The 20,565-nt window shown below is 49.2% G+C and overlaps 1 protein-coding gene across 1 annotated transcript in view; it reads right to left on the bottom strand.

Annotated features, from left to right (window-relative positions):
* TBCK (TBC1 domain containing kinase) overlaps window positions 1–20,565 on the bottom strand; it is a 169,397-nt gene that overhangs the window by 10,616 nt on the left and 138,216 nt on the right. The window contains exons 24-25 of the mRNA XM_056114054.1: window positions 9,455–9,630; window positions 2,893–3,052 (exon numbers count right to left, since the gene is read on the bottom strand). Of these exons, the coding sequence (XP_055970029.1) occupies window positions 2,893–3,052; window positions 9,455–9,630 (336 nt within the window). The remainder of the gene's footprint in view (window positions 1–2,892; window positions 3,053–9,454; window positions 9,631–20,565) is intronic.

Raw genomic sequence — 20,565 nt, 5'->3', positions numbered from 1 at the left:
AAGCTACCGAGAATATCCCACCCGCACGGCAGAGCCTGGCAAGCTATCTGTGGCATTATTCGATGTGCCAAAACCAGTAACTAACTTCCTTCTCATTGAATGGTCGTGGCACCACTATCAAAAATGAGTTGACCACTAATGTGAGAGTTTATATTTCAGGGCCATTAACTTTCAAACATTCTACAAAAAAACATGGATGTCCAAACCACACTATTTTCATTACTGTAGTTTAAGTATTAAGTTCTGAAATGAGAAAATATGACTTACTTAGCTTTTCTTTTTCAAGACTGTTTTGGCTATTCTGGGTTTCTTGAAATCTCGTATCACCTTTAGGACACGACTTTTCCATGCCACTGTGAATTTGAAAGGGGCTGTTGCCCTGGAACTGTACTTGTTTCAGGCAGGAGTGCCATCTCAGCACTAACACACCTTTTGATCGATCCACGAGCACAGAATGATTGTCCATTCACTGAGATCTTCTTGAAATATTTTCAGTAACAATGTATAGTTTCTGGAGTGTCATAGTGATTCTGCCGTATTTTTGCTCTTTTTTGATGCTAGAGAAAATGAGATTGTTCTCATTTCTTTTTTGGACTGTTCCTTGTTGGAATATAGAGAGAGATACAATGGATTTCTTGTGTTGATGTATATCCTATAACTTTGCTCGGTCCATTCATTGGTTCTAACAGGTTGTGTATGTGAATGTGATCTTGGTGGGGTTTAGATATAAGATCATATCAACAGCCAACAGAGTCCAACCTTTTACGTCAGGGTTGAGTGACGTCCCCTCACACTGTTTCCAGAGCCTCTGAATGGACCTCACTGACCAGAGGCCTGCTGCTGGAGTATGGCCACACTGGAAAGGCGTGGGCCCTGAATCTCAGGAGCAGCATACGAGAGTCACAGAGCGAGACACATGCAGGGAGTGCGCTGTGGTGAGGTGCCCATCGCTGTGGTACAAGCTCTCAGATGCTGAGGAAAGACCCACCCAGACTCAGCAGGACACGGCCGCTAATGGTCTGAAAGTGAGGGCCGCCCTGTGGGTGGTAAAGGTAAGGTAAAGGCCCTCCCGTTGATCGTCGATTTGCTCGAGCGGGCCCAGTAACGTCTCCATTGGAGACTTTGTTGTTACTGTGTTTGGCATATCGAATACTCTCGGTAGCTTGCCGGGCTCTCCGAGAGGGGCGGAGGAATCGAACTCGGGTCGGCCATGTTGGCCGCTTGTAAGGCGAACGCCCTATCGCTGTGCTAACACTCCAGCAGCCCTGTGGGTGGGACTTTATTATTTTTTTCTCCCTTTTTTTTCTTTGATTCACCATGAGATAGTTACAAGCTTTCATGTTTGAACTTCGATCATACAATTATCAAAGACCCATCCGTTCACCAGTGCACATACCCCACCACCAAAATCCTCAGTAACTCCCCACCCCCATTCCACTCCTTCCCCTGTCTGTGTGGTAGACAATTTGGACAATACTCTCTCTCTCTACTTTGGCTACACTCATTATTTCAACACCAGTCCGGTGGGACTTTCCAGGGCAGCCTGAGAACACCAACACAAACTCTTGTTTTACATCTGTCACTTCCCTGCTGTCACACTGTCCGGCACAGCTGCTGGGGGTGTGGGAAGCTGCCTGTGGCCCTGGTGAGGAGATGGCAAGCGCCAGGCTGACCTGACAGACTCCAAGGACAGTGCTCAGCCCATAAGGCAGTGTGGGAGCGAGTGTTCGCCTGAGGCAGGTGCTTAGGCCAGTGAACTAGGCCCTGGTATCTATTTTTATTTCCTTTTCTTTCCCAATTGCTCTGGCTAGAATCAATCCCAATCCCTCTCAGATTCTCCTGACAAACTGAAGAGAGAGGATTTCCTCTTAGCCCACACCAGGAGGCCAGCACAATGCTTCCACCACAGCCGGACACTGATGCTGCAGAAACAGAGAGGCATAAACCAACCCTCCTACTTGACACGGGTGCAAAAACCTGTCAACAAAACTCTGGCGGGCTGGACTTGGCAGTGAGTCTCGAGGATGAGACGCCACCACCGAGTTTACCTCACACTGGGAACCCATGAGAAACTGACAGGAATCAAGCAACACATCACGTTCACGGCATAGAGAGGGAACATGGAGGATCATTAATCCATGGACGCAGAGAAGGATTTCACAGAATTCAGCTCCTTCTTATGATAAAAACACCCAAGGGCATGTTCCCGAACGAGACAAAAGCCACTGATGAATAACCTACTTCACCTCACCCCTATGTGACCAGGACCCTTGCGTCCGGGACCCCCGTGACCCGCACGCTTGCAGTTCTTCTCTGCACACATTTCTGGTGGTCACTGCTGGGTGTGTCCGGACATGAGGAACCACAGGGCAGAGAAAAGGGCTGTCTGGGCACTGCTGACAGCACCGAGTGCACTCCTCCCCTCTTCCACTCACTGCTGGCCTCCCTGGGGGTGCTCCGCCTCGGTCAGGGTCTGCCTTCGTGCTGGGGGTGACCCCCTCGGCTGCCACCCTTGCTGGCCACTCTCCGGGCCCCTCCCGCTGGCCTGTCTCCTTCTGATCTGACTTTCTAAGAAAGAACGTCTTTGCCTGCCATATCTGCCCTCTCCTGCTGTTTCCCCTTGCTCGGATCCCCTAGACAGTTCCACGCCGTCCTCCCAGGGGAAAGCAGGATCTTATTCCCAGGGTCCCCTTAACATGCCACACAGCACCCACATGGCCAACAAGACCCACCACAGCTGGCACTGCCCCAGGCCCCCAGCTGGCAGCTATTCTGCACGTGTAGACAGCAGGTCCCATACAACACAGTTCCCAGCAACAGCCCAGGTCCCCCCCAACTCTCTTCCGCCTCTGACGCCCACCCCAGGGAGAGAGACGCGGGCAGGACACTCACCTGTGCCATGTGTGGCCCCGCGTGGCCCACGACGACGATGACCTTCCCGCGGAAGCTGGGCAGCAGAGCGGCGTGCGGGCTGGGGCTCAGCTCCCCCTCCGCCGTGAAGGCCGAGCTGAATGGGATGTTGACGCTACCGGAGATGTGGCCCCGGATAAAGCTGGCAGGGACACGCTTAAGGAAAACACTCTCCGTGTCGGGAGGAACAAGGGAGCGAGGTCAGCAGACACTCAGTGCTCCCGTGAGCACTGTCAGGGGGAGGGAAGGCTGGCACTGCTCGAGAACAGGTGCGAGAAAGGCAAGAAAATGACACAAAGGTCGCACAGGTGGCCGGTGGGTTGTGGACATGTCATCACACAGGCCCATGGGCATGCATGACTCTGGCGGTCACAGAGTCCAGACACTATCTCGAGGCCAAACGGGATAGCGCAGATGCTCGTCCACGGGAGGCCATCCGTGCCACAGAGGACAGCACAGAACTGTCAGGATCTCGGCAGTGCTGTGGCTTTTCTTCACAGAGCTGTGGGTGGGTACTGAGAACCTCCCCAGAGGGGCCCAGCCTGGGGTGCCCAGTGCTGCTGGGGGCCCCCAGGGTTATCCCAGGGGTGCAGAGTGGGTCTGGCCTGGGGCCTCAGCCCCACAGAGCTGCCACCCTGGCCTGTTTCTCCCGAGTCGGCTGTCGCTCTGCACGCCGGAGATGGCTACAGGTTACTGCTGAGTCCTGCAGGGTTCTCGCGACCTCATGTGACCTTTAATTTGGGATTCAGACTCACATATTGGCTTACCATTGCTTAGGAATAGGGAAATATTTAAAGGCCATTTACAGTAAAATTAAAGGCTTGAGTGCAGAGCTTTGGCTGGAAAGAGGACGATGGCCACAAGCGCCAGCAGAGAAGACAGACTGATCTACGCGTTAACCCCACAGCAGCCTGAGTCTTGAGAGGACAACTCGGAAACTCCTCCAGGAGAGACGGCCAGGAGGTTCTGAAAGCAGGCGCTACCATGGGGACGTCTCTGTGAGAAAACGAGGGCTGAGCTCACCGGGAAGGACCCCTGCAAGGCTGCTGGGTTAGAGGTGACCGAGTGCAGGGTGAGTGTGTCTCCCAAGAGGACCAAGCGCTGCGTGTCTACACAGAGTGAAGGTGACACGGCAGACAGTTCAGAGCCGTGGGCTGTGGCCAGCCCGTCCTGGGGTGGGAACGCTGGGGCGGCCTGGTGGGGAGCGGAGCCCTGACCCCAGCTGGGCTGAGGCCGCTCTGCACCGTGTGCAGTTCCAGATGCCGAGGCAGCAGGGGCGGCCCTGGGTGGCCCCTGGCACACAGCCTGTCCCAGGCCTGTCCTACGGTGGTAGGACTGGACGGGGCCGTTGGACTCTTGGTGTTCGCATCAACATGCCACCGCAGGCACAGAACGCTGTGAGTCCCACAGACGCGGCCCTGGACAGGCTCCGGAGCCCCCAGGACAGAGCACAGAGGGGCTAGGTCACCCATCACCAATGCACCCGAGAGGGAACCAGAGTAAGCCCACCCGTTTTCACATTGAGTCTGGTGACAGTGGCTGTCCCCTTTAAACCCTGAACTTCATCTTCTCCCTTGGGAGCCCATTTTATCCACAGTGCTGTCAGAAAGTCTAAAGACAGAACACTGGTTCACGAGTCCTGGCCGAGGGACCCTGCTCCTTGGGTCAGGCCCCAGGAAAGGACCGCAGCCACCAGCTCCACACAACCACCTGACTCTGCCCTTCTGAGCTGGGCACCTTATTGTCCTGGCGCTCCTTCCCTCCCCACCCCACCCCCCCGAGCATCTCTTGGTGGCCCTTGAGCTCACAAGCCCCCAGTCTCACACAGCTTCCTCCCAGGCACTCAATCTGCAGCCCTCCTCTCTGCAGCCCCAGAGCCCAGGACTGTGTCTGGAAGTTGATGTTTCTGCTGCTGTGTGAGTTTCGGCCCATGTGGTGGCCAGGGTGGCAGGTGTCTCAGGCAAGAATGCCAAAGGCCAGTTCAGCCAGCTGCTCTGTGCACTCCCCTGAGGCAGGAGCCCTGGTGGACCCACACTGAGGGCAGGTGGAGAGGAACCATGGGAACAGCTTCCCTGAGGAGAGGAGCCATGAGAGTGTCTTCCCTGAGGAGAGGAGCCATGAGAGAATCTTCCCTGAGGTGAAGCCATGAGAGTGTCTTCCCGGGGGGAGACGAGCCATGGAAATGTCTTTCCTGAGGAGAGGAGCCATGAGAGCATCTTCCCTGAGGAGACGAGCCATGAGAGCGTCTTTTCTGAGGAGAGGAGCCATGTGAGCATCTTCCCTGGGGAGAGGAGCCATAAGAGTGTCTTCCCGAGGGAGAAGAGCCATGAGAGTGTCTTCCCAGGGGGAGACGAGCCATGGAAATGCCTTTCCTGAGGAGAGGAGCAATGAGGGTGTTCTCCCTGAGGAGAGGAACCATGAGAGCATCTTCCCTGGGGAGAGGAGCCATGAGAGCATCTTCCCGGGGAAACGAGCCATAGAAATGTCTTTCCTGAGGAGAGGAGCCATGAGAGCATCTTCCCTGAGGAGAGGAACCATGAGACAATCTTCCCTGGGGAGAAGAGCCCTGGGAGCATCTTCCCTGAGGGGAGGAGCCATGGGAGCATCTTCCCTGGGGAGAGGAGCCATGGGAGAATCTTCCATGAGGAGAGGAGCCATGAGAGTGTCTTCCTTGGGCTTTCTGAGGCAAGGGAACTACAGAGACAGGTTCCTGGGGAGTTGCAGGCCAGTCAGCTCTACCCTCCCACTCCATCCCTGCATCTTCCCTTCTCTGGACCCTCCTGCTCCACCTTCACACAAGTGTCTGCAGGCCTAACTGACTCCCACACCCACCTTGGGCATCAAACAGAACCTCTCAGCCCATCCTACAGTGCTCCTGTGTGCTCCTAGGAGCTTCCCCACCACCTCCTCACCTCATGGTCCCCCCTCCCCAGCTCTCATCTTCCAGCCTCCCCGCAGTTCACATGCTACATGCAGCAGGGTCCCTCAGTAAGTGCCTTCACAGCCACCAACTCCACACAGGCCCCTCAGTCCCCTCACAGTCACTCACCCCCACACAGGCCCCTCAGCAGATCTACTCAGTCACTCACCCTATCCCCACACAGGGCCCTCAGCAAGGCCCCTCAGCCATTCACCCCATCCCCACACAGGGTCTCTTGGCAGGTCCCAGTCTCCTCACAGTGACTAATCGTGGCACCAGGGTTGTCCTTGGCTGCAGCCCCCTCGTCACACAGTCCTTCAGAGACTGGAGCACACCCGGAGCATGAACCTACCAGAGTGGGACGGAAAACACCTCACTGCCCACCTTTACTATCTGTCTTGCTCTAGGTACAAGATAGCTTCAAGTCACTATATTTTTTTTAATGAAAGATTTAGTTTTACAGGACACAGAGTCTGGGGTTTACTGAGGATGAAGCAAGGATAGGGATGATAATGAAAACAACTGAGTTTACACATTTTTCAAATTAAAAAAAGTAATTCAAGTTTGATATTATCCTTGCTATAGCTGACTACAGCTTCTGACATTAAAAGAAAAAAAGGGCAAGATTTTTACAAATAAAGCTGAAAAAATATCAGCCCCAACTCCAAGCAAATGAGAGTAACATTCCTTCCAAGTCTTCTGTTTATAGAAAACACCCGTTAAACCCTCATTTACATGCCTAATATTACTCTTAATATGGACTCCAGGAAATCTGAAACCCTAAATATTTAGAACTATTAAAGTTAAAGAAACAACAGTTTGGCTTGTTTATTTATCTCTGTAACTATTAACACTAATAAAACTTTGCCACTACATAAGAAACACTTTGTAGTGAGTATTTAAAAAGTACAGCAATTGTCTACTCCAAAATCCCCATACTGTATGAAACAAATATATCTGGGTGGAATCTTTACCTCAGTTTTAATTCCATGTTTCTGTCTGAAATTAAAAAAAGAATGGAAAGTAAAATATGATTTTGACATGGCGCTGGCATCTGATATCAGCTGCCGACTCTGTTCAGGGTTGGGACTGTTCTGTGTCCAGCGTTCCTGGTTAATGTGGAAGTTGGGAGCAAGTCTGCATTGCCAGGGTGGGGTGGGGGGGGGATCTGTCTCCACGCCCCTCCAGCTTTCCTGTCTGGTGTCCCACCCTTGGCCCTGCTGGGCTTCGGGGAAGTTCCCTCAGGTGGCAGATGTGCATCTCCTCACAGGGGGCATTCTCTTCAAAGGTGACACCCAGCCACGAACTCAGAGCCACGCAGGCAGCTCAATCCACATTGCACATGGGACTCTAGGACAGATGTGCAGCACAGAAAAAAAAAAACATAAAAAAATACAGACATACATGATTTACAAAATTTAAAGAAGACTAATGCCTGTTTTAGGGTATTTGTTTTCTGACTGGGAATATTTAAGACCAGGCTCCAAGTGATCAGGCTTTAGCAGCATCTCAGGGTTCAGCACTCTCCCCTTGCACCCCTTACACCCGGTACTCGGAACGCCTGAAGTTGCAGGGATATGAGTAATGGCAGGTATCGGATGCCCATCTCACATGAGAGCTTCTAGGAGCATCCCTGCCTCTGAGGCCACAGGGCAGCACACAGCCCCTGGCCCTGTGACATTCCCCCCACTGTTCACACTTTGTCATGCCCAGCAGGATGCGTCCCCTGCTCTTCATTCACCAGAAGACCCCTGTGCCCTGACAGCCCCAACTAAAACACTTGCACACACTGCTCCCACCTTATGTCTTCTGGTAGGCGAGTCCAGTGGGCAGGGTGCTTGCCTTGCATGGAGGAAAGGCAGTTCCAACCCCGGCATCCTATACAGATCCCTGAGCACTGCTAGGAATGACTCCTGAGTACAGAGCTTTGGGGGGAGTTATTTCATGAAAGTTGTGAAGTAAAAAGTAGCAGCAACCCCTGAGCTGGGTGTGACCCATCCCCTCCCAATAGAAGGCCTTCAAGGAGAATTTAGAAGGGCCGACGTATGAGAGTTCTTCTCCACATGCACGGGGGGCCCTGGGTTATGCCTCCCTTTCTTTCAAAGTAAAAGTAAAGTAAAGGCCCTCCCGTTGATCATCGATTTGCTCGAGCGGGCCCAGTAACGTCTCCATTGGAGACTTTGTTGTTTGGCATATCGAATACGTCACGGGTAGCTTGCCAGGCTCTGCTGTGTGGGCGAGATACTCTCGGTAGCTTGCCGGGCTCTCCGAGAGGGGCGGAGAAATCGAACTCAGGTCGGCCATGTTGGCTGCGTGCAAGGCAAACGCCCTACCGCTGACAGTCATTATTTTGTCTGGGTCAAAAACAAAAGTTGAATCTTAGACATTTAGTCTTTAGAAGACATGTATCAGGAAAAGAAAAATTCTGCCTATATGTAAGAACCATATTGAAGAACATTTTCCCATTTAGGTCTATAAAAATAGACTTTTTATATTATAAAAATTTAGAAAAAATTTTTAAGCACTCCAAAACAACTTATTTCCTTTGGAGATGGGAAACTTCTTTTTATTCCACTGCAGAGGACTGCATTTTGTTAGTAAGAGAGAGATAAAATAATTTTTAAACGTACTGGCACTATGTATTTATTTATTAAACTGGATTTATTCATTCTACATATTAGTAAACTAATATGTTGCAGGCAGAACTTAAATTGCAAACATTCATGGTGATTGAAAGTAAATTATCCTCTAAAAATAATTCTACTAAAAATATTATAAGGATTTCAATTGATTTCAATTTGTAACTTGTTAGAATACCAGTATCAGTGTTAATTTTGTAGAAATATTTAAAAAAATTTGAAATGCATTTTGATTAAATCCTATGATTAGGTCATTATTGTAGGAAAGGACCATTTTCTAACATGCATCCCACCACAGAGTATTCTGATTTTGTTACTGAATGTCTGAAATCAATCTTCCTTGGATGTAGAGATCTGTCTATGCTAAGATTTGCAGAAATGTGCCAGAGCATCGGAACACTCAGCCTGGAATGAACAGGGGTCCCTGTGGGTCTGGGACGAGGTTCAGGGTCAGAGTGCACACTGCAGTGTGCAGCCTAGGTTGAGAAAGTCTTGTTTCTGTGAACTCCCTTTTACTTAAGAGCTCTACTAGAGACCAGCTAGCCACTTGCTTCAAGGAACACGCCAGGTAGCTATCTGGTTTCAGCCTTTCTTCATTCTTTATCAGAGCGAGGGATGGAGAGATTAACAGTCAGCAGCTCGGGGGCCTGCATCTGACACGCCATGGGAGCATATGACAGCGATGATTAGCTACCAGAAAGACTCAAATGCACTCAAGACAGTGACAGCCAGAGAAACAAAATACGCAAGAAAATACCCCCAATTCTGGTGCTCTTCGGAAACCCTTTGAAGGTCTCTGGAGCAGGAAGTGGTTATCTGATGTTCCCTGAGCCCGCCGGGCACCCAGTGAGAGTGTTCCTTGGACACTTGAGTTCTGAGCGACTCCAGCTACGGTCACTGCTTCTCACCGACCTCCCTTCCATGGGGTGGAGATGACAGGAGAATGAACGCCACCCTCCCCTCGAAGCCCCTGCGGAAAGGATACTCTTCATTATTCCGGATGTCGACCACCAGGAGCTTTGGCTTACTGGACTTGGTCTTCTTGGGGGCTGTTTTGAAGTGTCCTGTCACCGAGAGCTCACACAGGTCGATCAAGTCCTCTGCTGAAATCCGGGGTGACACCTCCGACTTCAGGTCATTTAAGGAGATGGATTCTCTTGACTGAAACACATACACACACACAACACAAAGCACACAAATATCTACTGAGGATGTTTTAGAAACAGACTGTAACCAGCCAGGAAATCCCCAGGCTTCTGATACCAACTAATCGCGAAGGGAAGGAACCTCTGTCTCATCTCAAGTGGCTGAGGAGCTGTTTGTTCTTCCTTCATGGTTTACTCTGGACGTATTGATGTAAGAAAGAGATGGTCAGAGAGATGAGGCAGCTGTTCCTGAGGCAAACGACTATAAAGCCACCCTCTTTACACTCACTTCACGTTCTTCATGTATAATTACCCCATGGACTGCATTAATTACCACTCAGGTAATGTGAGAGAGATTGCACTCTTGGGATAGATAGTACTTAAAGAAGTTGGGTCTAAAATACACTGAGCTTTTGGAACAATTCATTTAATTTTTTTTTTAAATTGAAGGAATGTTGCATTCTAACATGAAAGAAGTTTCAAACACTCATCAGTGAAACTTAATATGTGTATGTGCGACAGTAATTACCCCACTGAGAGTTCACTCATCACACACTGACTCCTGTGTCCATCTTTATGCAGGTGGCTGACAGTCCCCACAGGTGACCACTAATTGGTCTTATAGTTCCAATTTACTTTTAATTTCTACAACTTAACTAACATTATAGGGGCCGGAATGATAATACAGTAGGTAGGATGCTTCTCTTGCACTCAGCCAACCTGGGTTTGATCCCTGGCACTGCACATGGTTCCCTGAGCCTGCCAGAAGTGATCCCTGAACACAGAGCCGGGAGTAAGCCCTGAGCAGCTGCTTGGTATGGCCCCAACCAAAACAAACAAACAAAAAAAATCCAAAACCCCAAATGCATCGATGGTTTAACATTCTATATGAGTGGTTGAGAGGAAATTAGGGTCTCAGAGATGAATGAAGAGTATACTTAATGCTTCCTGAGATAAACCAACCAAGCTGAAAATGTTTTTGTCATGAAGGAGGAAGGAGTTAAAGACTCCAAACTAGGAAAATCGGGTGGTGGCTGATGTCACAGGGCCCAAGCTGGGCCAGGGAAGGACTAAAGGACTGTGCACAGCACCCCCATGCTCTGTCAGAGGGAGAGGGACCCCCTCTTCCTCAAAGGAAATGCAATCCAACATGGATCCTACTTAACACTGACTAAATCTGGCAATTTACTGATCCAAAATGGAGAACTTAGGACTTCCAAAATTCACCTGATTGAAAACATTTTTAGTAAGTTTTCAAAATCAAGCCTAATTATTATCGTATTGACCCTCTTCTCAGTTCTGTTATAGAATTTCTAGACAGGAGAGGACTGTATCACTGTCACTGTATCACTGTCATCTCACTGATCATCGAATTACTTGAGCGGGCGCCAGTAACATCTCTATTCCTCCCAGCCCCGAGATTTTAGCAGTCTCTTCTTACTCATCTTTTCCCAATGACTGGAGGCTCTTTCAGGGCCAGGGGAATGAGACCTGTTGCCATTATTGTATTTGGAATATCGAATAAGCCACAAGGAGCTTGCCAGGCTCTGCCCATGTGGGCGGGATACTCTCAGTAGCTTGCCGGGCTCTCTGGGAGGCATAAATAGGTAGGAAGTGTCTTATAATGTGTTCGGAAAGTGGCCTGGAGTGTGGCGGTGGTTGGGCAGTAGAGGTCGGCTGCTGGGGCTGGGTCCCTTGGGGTGGGGAGGGCTCTCACCCGCCCCATAGCCTGGCGCAGAGTCTGAAGACAGGAGAGAACAAAGTATATAGATCACTTATCAGACTTATTTTGAAAACAATTATGCTCAACCGGAATCTGAGTGTCAGTGACCTTCTATTTTCTTGTGCCCTATGTCCTATTTTTTAAAACTGCAACTGAGGACCAGCCTGGTCCTCCTTCCTTCCTTTGCCTACCCATGGCCCTTGGCCTCCCCGGGGTGGGGGAAGCGGAGACCACTGAATGTAAGTGGCAGGAGAGATACAACATTGCTGCCCTTTAGTAAATACACAGCTTTGTTTTTGGAACACATCCAGTGATGCTCAGGAGTTACTCCTGGCTCTGTGCTCAGGGATCACTCCTCGAGCTCAGGGGACCAGATAGGACTCTGGGGATGGAACCTGGGTTGGCCCCATGCAAGATAAGAGCTCTACCTGCTGTACTATCACTCTGGGACCCATCAAGTTATTATTGAATTTGTTTACCTCTCCATCGGCCCCCAGCGCCATGTAATCCCATCAACAGCCAAGACCCAGAGACTATAAAACCCAGCTCCTGGAAGAGAACAGCGCAGAGTCTCCTGACCCCGTGCCTGGCTGTCCTCACTGGGGCCCCGTGGAGGGAGGTGGGTTGAGTTTCCCTCTCCACCCGGAGCAGAGCCCCGGCAGCTGAGGACCTCCGGAACCAGCCACAACCATGCTGAGACCACTCTCCACATACATGAAGGTACCGGCAGAGTAACAAAGGCATGCAGGTCCCGGGACTGAGATCTCCAAGCCTGCTTGGATCGGGGCAGAACATCCTCCACCCAGATTCTCCATCTTCCAGTAGGCGGGGGTCACACCCACCAAGTGCCCCCCCACCCCGCCCCCGTGCTGTGTAATCCCATCAATGGCCAAGACCCAGAGACTATAAAACCCAGCTCCCGGAAGCAACATGTTATTATCTCATTCTTGTTTTGGACAACCTGGCAGGCTACCGAATGTAACTTGCCCACACGGCAGAGTCTGGCAAACTCCTCGTGGTGTACCCAATATGCCAAATACCATTAACAATGATGGGTCTCATTCTCCTAACCCTGAAAGAGCCTTGAATGTGGCACTTTTTATAATCTCAGGGCTAGGGCGAAGGAGACGTTACTAGTGCCTGCTGGAGGCAATTCACGAACAACAGGATGATCATGATCGTGATATGCTCTTTAGTAGTAAAGCAATTGTTCTCTTATTTCATGAGAGATTAAACAGAAATGGAAAATGACTAAACTTTATTGGCTTATGGTTTCTAACAAAAGAGGAAGCATTATAAATTTTAATTTTTTAATGTTAGGAGTAAGTTTACCCAAACACTCAGAAATTAAAGAGCTTTAAAACCAGCAAGCCTGTTTTCAGGAACCTTTTGATTTCCTCTGGAAACAAAAAAAAAAACAAAACAAAGTGAGGGCATGGCTACCAGAACTTGTGGGACACAGCAAAAGCAGAGTTAAGAGGAAAGTTTAGAGCTCTCCAGTCATCAGGAAGGAAGAAAGGGCTCACATCAATAACTTGACTTCACAGCTTAAGATCTTAGAAAATGACCAACAGAAGGAGCCAAAACCAGGCAGGAGGAAGGAAATAAAAAAAAAAAAACTTACAGCAGAAATGAATGAGATGGAATCTTAAAAAAATTAATCTAAATAATCAATGAAACCAAGAGACGGTTCTTTGAAAAAAAAAAAAAAACAATATCACAAACCACTAGCAAGACTCAGAAAAAGAGAGACAGAAAATTCCGATAAACCGAATCAGAAATGAAAGAGGGGACATCACAGCAGAAACCACAGAAATTCAAAGAATCATTAGAGATAACTTTGAGAATCTTTATGCCATGAAACAAAAGAACCTTGAAGAAATGGATGTTTCTAGATTGCTATAATCTCCCAAGGTTGAATTAAGATTTGGAATACCTGAACAAAAGTGGGGGATTAAGGGGAGGAGAGAGAGAGAGAGAGAGAGAGAGAGAGAGAGAGAGAGAGAGAGAGAGAGAGAGAGAGAGAGAGAGAAAAGAGGAGAAGAGGTGAGAGGGAGAACCTGCCATAGAGGCAGATGGAAACATCTGGGCAGGAGGGAGACTGGAGATATTGGTGGTGGGAAATGTACACTGATGAAGGGACGGATATTGGAAAATTACAAAAGAAAGAGAAAAAGAAAAGGGGTAAAAGAGACTTTCATCTCACTGCTTCCTTAAATGTTGCTTTGTCCACTTTTTCTTTCTGGGGGTTTCCTGAAATTGGGAAGGAAGAAAAAGCTATAAAGCAAATGCAGAGTTAAAAAAAAAAAGGTGGGGCTGGGCTCTGCTGAAAAGAAAACTAAAAACTAAAAACATTAAAATCACAATGGTATCAAATTTATAAACAAATAAATAAGCCCACAAGCCAAGGCATCTGTGCTTCCACCACTTTTCTCCCTAGACTGCACCCTCCAGCAAGCTCGCTGGTGGAGTTCTGCTTTCATGGAGATAAGAGCAAAGAGCTTCCGTGACCTCTGCGACCTCTGCTTGTACACAGTGAGGAAGGTTGCACTTCGCACAGTGGTTTCATCTGAAGGAGAAGTGTGTCTGGGCTGGGGAGGAACTGGTTTGGGGCATTTCACAGAAAGAACAGATTAGCTGGAGAGACCACAGTATGGGTTCTAATCCTGAGCATCGCATGAAGCTTTTCCAAGCAAACAGCCACTGCTCCAAGAAATGGCAGTCACAGAGCAAGGATAGAATTGGCTACAAACTCTCTGGACTTCCGTGACAACCAGGTAAGAACTTTGATGTGATGCATGCACAGTTCTTCGCAAATTAATTTTAGGAGATCAGTTAGATTTTGCATAGATGATGTTACTTTGTGAAGAAAATAATCATAATGTTAGAAAAACACACTCTAGTTTTTATTAGACTGCTTTGAATGCGATTTCACTATTCACTGAATTCTGTCTGGAGGCACAAAAATGAAACATCTTCTGTACAATTTTTGCTGCAGTGAGTCTCACTGACATTGGCATTATCCCACGTGACTGAACTCCAAATTCATGGGACTCTGTTTATGGGCAGAGAAGTCTGGCTGAGAGTAGCATGATTCTGCATTCTCTAAATTTGCAGTTCTGCCTCAGAGCCTGCATGGATGGTGCATGTTAAGCTAGAATGTCACAATTTTTTTTTTCAAAAATAAATTTATTAAACAAAACAAAAATATATTAAACCCATATTATATTGCCTGTGTAAACTCAGAATTTACTTAGCAGTGTTACTGAGGGAAGAAGATCATCTTTCCCATATTGCAAATCCATGAAAAAGGTTATCAGAGTCTATTACACAAATGCTAACTAAACTGGTTAACATGAACTCTAAATATGGCCCAAGAAAGGCATTTGCTGCGACCGCTAAGCCAATGGGACATGAGACTTCAGAGTCTGAAACGACAGACTTTAAGGGAGGAGCATACCCTCACCCTTATGCTACATGTGGCATTGTAAGGGTTTAACTGGACATCTCAGACTTCACAGGAAAGGTGTCTCTGAGAACATAGGGATGGCAAGGGGAGAAATCTTCCTATACACACATATATGTGCACCTGTAGGTACCGGTCATCATTCTATCACAAACTTCAACCCACTTACCAAGACAGAAATACGGATTTGAGAAGACTCCTTCTTCCTTCTTTACCTCTCCATCTTTGAACGCCCCCTGAGTTCCACAAATCCCCTCTTGAACCCGTTCCGCCCCCTGCCCGATGCCAGCACCTCATTCTCTCCTTTATGGACTATGGGTGCTGTTTGTCCCTCTCTCTGGCCCTCTTTGCCTAAGGTCACCTCCTTTTAATCCGTCTTCCAAATGCCATGTGGGTTTAAAATTAAAATCCTAACTCTGGATCTTTTTACCGGTGGGAGTCACACCCAGCCAAGCTTGGGGGGCCTGAGACCCCCTGACAGCGATACTCGCCCTGGAGAGGGGGCCTGGCAGTGGCCAGGTGGGACTGGGGTAGCTGGGGGTGGGGTACATGGACATGCATGAATGTGCCAGGCACCTGCTCTGTCACTGGGCGTTTCTCCCTGCTTACAGCCTCTCGTCATGACAAACACTCGATGGCTTCTCGATCGAACGAAACCCAAGTCCCTGTGCAGAACCTCTGTGGTGGACACATGTCTACAGAGGGCAGGACACATAGGCTTTGAGGTGAGGCGACCTGCACTCATGCCCTGGTCAGTCCTCTCCCTGGAATATGACGCCCGATGGGCTCTTTGACCCTCTGCCCAACATTTCCTCTAGGAAGCAGGGAAGGGCAGCCAGCTGCAGGAGGAAGTGAGTTCATTGATCGGAAGTGAGTTCATCAATTGAAAGTGAGTTGTTCGGAGTGAGTTTATTGATCAGAAGTGAGTTGGTCGATCGAAAGTGAGTTGATCAGAAGTGAGCTTGTTGATCGGAAGTGAGTTTATGGACCGGAAGTGAGCTCACTGATCGGAAGTGAGTCTAGAAGTGGGGGCTCGTGAGCATTTGCTCCCTGTACCTCGGTTCCAACCCACACCGCCCTGCCCCTGGGTGTGGGTAACGACCACCAGGTGCCCGCTCCTCTGGTCCTGCCTTTGCTGGAGTCCCGTGGCCACTCCTGCGAGTCCCAGCTCACGTCTCACACATCTGCAGACTGCCTGGGTCTCTCCTGGCCCTTGTGCAGTACAAGGGAGGCATCCTGGTGCCCCAGGAGACCAATGCTCCCAGGAGCTGGGAAACAGCCCTGTGATGGTAGTCCCCCAGGGACTGACACGTGAAAGGAGAAGAGAATATGTGCATGGAAATGAATAAAATGACCTTTCTGAATCTTGGTGCTAGGGGAGGTGTCTGTGCTCTTAAAGCAAAGAAACTACCTCCTTCTCATGGTGATTCGACTAAAACATAGATTAAAAAAATTAAAAATAAACAATAGGAGCCCTGGCTCATCAAGCCTATGCTCTCCCTTGAACATGTAAAAAAAAAAACATAAAATCAAACCCGTAAAACTCCCGCCCTCCCGGCACCCCCATCTCTGCCTCACTCTGCATCTCTGCCTCACCTTCAGTGTCCTTGAACGCAGGCGGCCGGCTTTTTCATATTTTTTTTTTGTATTTCTAAAAGCTATCACAAAATCTGAATAAGCTCAATAAATATTTGATGAATAAATGAGTAGATAGAAATACAATTAAATCATGCTACCGAGCAGAATCCATTCTCGGGGCTCCAGCGGGTGTCTTCAGAAAGGCAAATCATCGGATTGTCTCCCGCCCCTGGGCACTGCGACGGCTCATCAAGAGCACCTGAGTCAATACCGGCCTCAATCATTCCCCGCTCAGCTTTCCTTCCCTCGGCTGAAAAATTGAAGATGACAGTTGCTGCCATCTGAACCTTGCAAGATATATGCTCATTAATGAAAAAAGTTAGAGGAGTATAAAAGAACCAGAAAATATAAGCTATGCCAAAGAAAGCAAGCAAAAGCAGGCTTGTAATAATAAATATATTAATGAAGGAAAGAAGACAAATATTGGAGTAAATATTTTTGGAAAATCAATGACAGAAAAGGATCTATATATGAACTGTGTATGCATGATTAGAAATGGGAAAATATACATCAGGATGCTTTTAATAGATACTTTTCTCTTTTCTAATTTTATTCACTGTGCGTGGCTAAGCAACTCTATGGGCAGAGCTGCTGTACGGGCTGACCATTGCCATGGGCCTGGAAATGACTGGTGGTGGGTGCGTCTTTCCATAAAGTCCGATCCCATCTGAGGCACTTGGAAGTCTGAGACCCAGTGAAGCCAGTCCAGCTGTCCCACCCTAGCCTGGCACAAGCGGGACAAGTTTCAGTCACGACCTCCCTTTCACCCAGAATTCCTCGGGCCCTGGGGAAACCGGGTGGCAGAGTGCCCGCCTGGCAGCCTGAGGCCACTGTTGAGTGTGACCCTGTGGCACGGCCAGTTGTGGGCCAAGGAGGCAACCCTGACCAAGGGGACGGATGAGGGGGCGACCCCCAGGAGCACCTCAGACCAGTTCAAGGCCATCATCCACAGCAACCAAGAGAAAGGAGGGCCAAGCAAGCAGAGGCATTTCCTGAGGTTCCACCACAAGTGTCCATCCAGACTGTCGTGGGTGCTCCTGGGTCCCTGCCGGCTCACCCTGAGTCCCTCGGGAGCAGGGATGAGCCTTCGCACACGGCAGGTCTGCCCTCCCATGGCTGTGTTCAGTGCAGGGACGGGAAGGAAGGAGGTCCCAGGAGGGGCGTGGAGACAGAGACAAATCAAGGAGGGTGCTGGGGGCCGGGCAGGTGAGGATAGCTGTGACATGTGAGCCAGGATGTTCGGGGGAAGCAAAGAGACGGTGACAGGCAGCAGAGACGGATCCACCCACGTGGAACCAGGCTGTGCGGGCAGGGGGCGTGGAGGAGGCATGAGGACAGTCTGGTGTCAGCGAGACGTGGCAGCCTGGTCTGATCTTCTGAATCCTCAGCAGTTTAACTCAAGAGAAAGATCAACAAACTGAAAGCTGAAGGTGACTGGGAGAAAGTCCCAAAGTTGGCAGGCACTGTCAAGAAAACCTCAAACGACATGAACCACACAGCTTAAAAATACATAAAGCTGAACTTTGCGGGGCAATATTGACTAATTCTCTATTTTCACATGCCACCACATGGACCTTTACTTCATGCTTCGTCTCATTCTCAAGGGACGAGCAACAAAGAAAAGGAGCCTAAAAAGGTTGAACGAGATAGATAGCATAGTGGGTAGGACATTTGTCTTGCAAGCAGCTGACCCAGGTTCGATCCCCAGCACCTTGTATGGTCCTCCAATGCCTGCCAGGAGTGATCCCTGAACAAGAACCAGGAGTAAGCCCTGAGCACAGCTGGGCGTGGCTCCCAAACCCAAAATAACAACAACCCCAAACAAAGGAAACAAAATTGGAACTGCCTAGTAGAACACCTCACTCCTGCATATTTAAGACAAATTACTTTAGTGCCCCCCCTGAGCATTTTCCTATTTCCTATTTATTTATTTATTTTTTGCTTTTTGGGTCACACCTGGTGATGCACAGGGGTTACTCCTGGCTCTGCACTTTGAAATTACTCTTGGAGGTGCTCGGGGGACCATATGGGATGCTGGGAATTGAATCCGGATTGGCCATGTGCAAGACAAACACCCTACCCGCTGTACTGTCTCTCCAGCCCCCGCATATTTTCCTTTTATTTTTAAGGGAAACAGGGAGAAGCTACTGCTTTTAAGATTTAGAAATGTAGTATCGGAAATGGCGTTTGAAATAAGAATCATGGTGCTCCCTTAGCTGCGTAATAGCACCCTTCTACCCCCACCAGCATGGGAGGGAGGCCACGCACCTGACAGGATGCTCTGTGGGGAGGACGGACAATTTCCTCCCAGTGATTGAGCCCCACATGGCAGCATCTCCACAGCTCTCTCTCAGAACACTGCCTCTGCTAGATTTCTAGAGAGTCGGTTTTTCTCTCTGCTATGTGCGTTAGAGGTAGCTCATCTCTCCCGGCCTCCATTTCCCTGTGTACAGAATGAAGGGATAGAGGAAGGCATCTTTTTGTTGTTGTTTGTGGTTTTGGGTGGAATAAAGACTTCATCTTTGAAAGATTTCCGACAGGCAATAGGTCTCCAACTCTGGCTTTCCTCCTGGGATCAGGGCGGGAAGTTTCTATTTCCAGAGACTCCTGAGTGAATGTTTCTTCCTGATTGTCGGACTAGCAGAGTGGGGCGTTAAAGCAGGGCATACACATGTTTACATAAACTGAGAGTGACTAGGACAAAAAGAAGTTCTCTGGTTTAATCTGGATGTCTGCCCATGCCTGAGAGGATCCAAACCCTCCAGGGAAGAGGGATTAGGGCGGAACCTACAGTGGAGCTGGTCTGGAAGCTGAAAGAGTGAGAAAAAACAAGGCTCCCTTTGGGCTGGAAAACTGCCGATGTGATGAGACGGAGAAGTGAGTCTCTGGGGTGAGGCGGCAGATATAGGCGTCTAGTTAGAAGGTTGCATGCCCCAAGTTTACAAGATGATGTAAACCAATGTTCCTTCACCAAAAAATTACTTTGTAAAGGGCAAAGTTCAGGCTAGAGCAATAGCACAGTGGGTAGGGCATTTGCCTTGCACTCAGCCGACCCGGGCTCGATTCCCAACATCCCATATGGTCTCCCAAGCACCGCCAGGAGTGATTCCTGAGTGCAGAGTCACGAGTAATCCCTGTGCATTGCCGGGCGGGTGTGACCCCAAAAGCAAAAAACCAAACAAAATTAAACAAAAAACAACAAAGGGCAAAGTTCAGGAGTCAATAGACATGACATCACTTCCTACTGACCATCTGACCTATCTGTAGAAAAGACACTGGAGCTCGGAGGAAGGCAGAAGTCTTTCCCAGTGCCATCCAGGATAAAGGCAAGAGAACGCCAGGTATCTATCTCCCGATACAGCTGAGAGAACGCAGAGGTGCCCCTCACTGCCTCCCTGGAGAATCAGCAAGGCAGTTCACAGAGAGGCAACACCATTTACTAACGGGGAGATGACACATCACTGAAAGACCCGAATCGCCTGGAAAACAATCACAATGAGAGAAGCAAGTGGCTGATCATGGAGACGTCGGTGTTACAGACGTGATCTCAAGGGCTCCTCCCGCTCACCCCCAGAAAGCTACAATCTCATCGTACCCATTTCCTGTGGGAGATCACCCTGGCAGTGCTTGGGGGTTTCTGAGTCTGGCCCTCCTGCATGTGCTCCAGCCCCCGACTCGGCTCTCTGACCCTGTCACAATGCAGGTCAATAGCTGCTACGACAGAGGAAAAATGAAAAGCTTTGAGTGGGGACCAGAGACAAAGTAGAGCAGGGTGGGCTCCTGCCTTGTTCACGGCTGACCCGGTTGGACCTCTAGCACCTGATATGGTGCCCTGAGCCGTGCCAGGAGTGAGGCCTTAGCACAGAGCCAGGTAGAAGGCCTTAGTACAGAGCCGGGAATGAGGTCCTAGCCCAGAGCCAGGAATAAGGCCCTAGCACAGAGTCAGGAGTGAGCCCCAAACACCACCAGGTTCCCAAATAAAACAAACCAGAAAAGAAATCTGTCTGTCTGCTTGTTTTAGTGGCACGACTCTGCCACTGGATTGCATCTCTGGCCCTCAAGTCTGTTCCTCTGAGCTCCACCAAATGGTACAACCAAGCACCATTCTTGATGTAGCCAGCTAG

This window comes from Sorex fumeus, unplaced genomic scaffold (assembly GCF_029834395.1).
Source record: "Sorex fumeus unplaced genomic scaffold, SorFum_2.1 ptg000024l, whole genome shotgun sequence".
In the NCBI taxonomy this organism is placed as follows: Eukaryota; Metazoa; Chordata; class Mammalia; order Eulipotyphla; family Soricidae; genus Sorex; species Sorex fumeus.
Note: the sequence above shows the minus strand (reverse complement) of the source record. Positions and strands in the feature narration are given on the sequence as shown.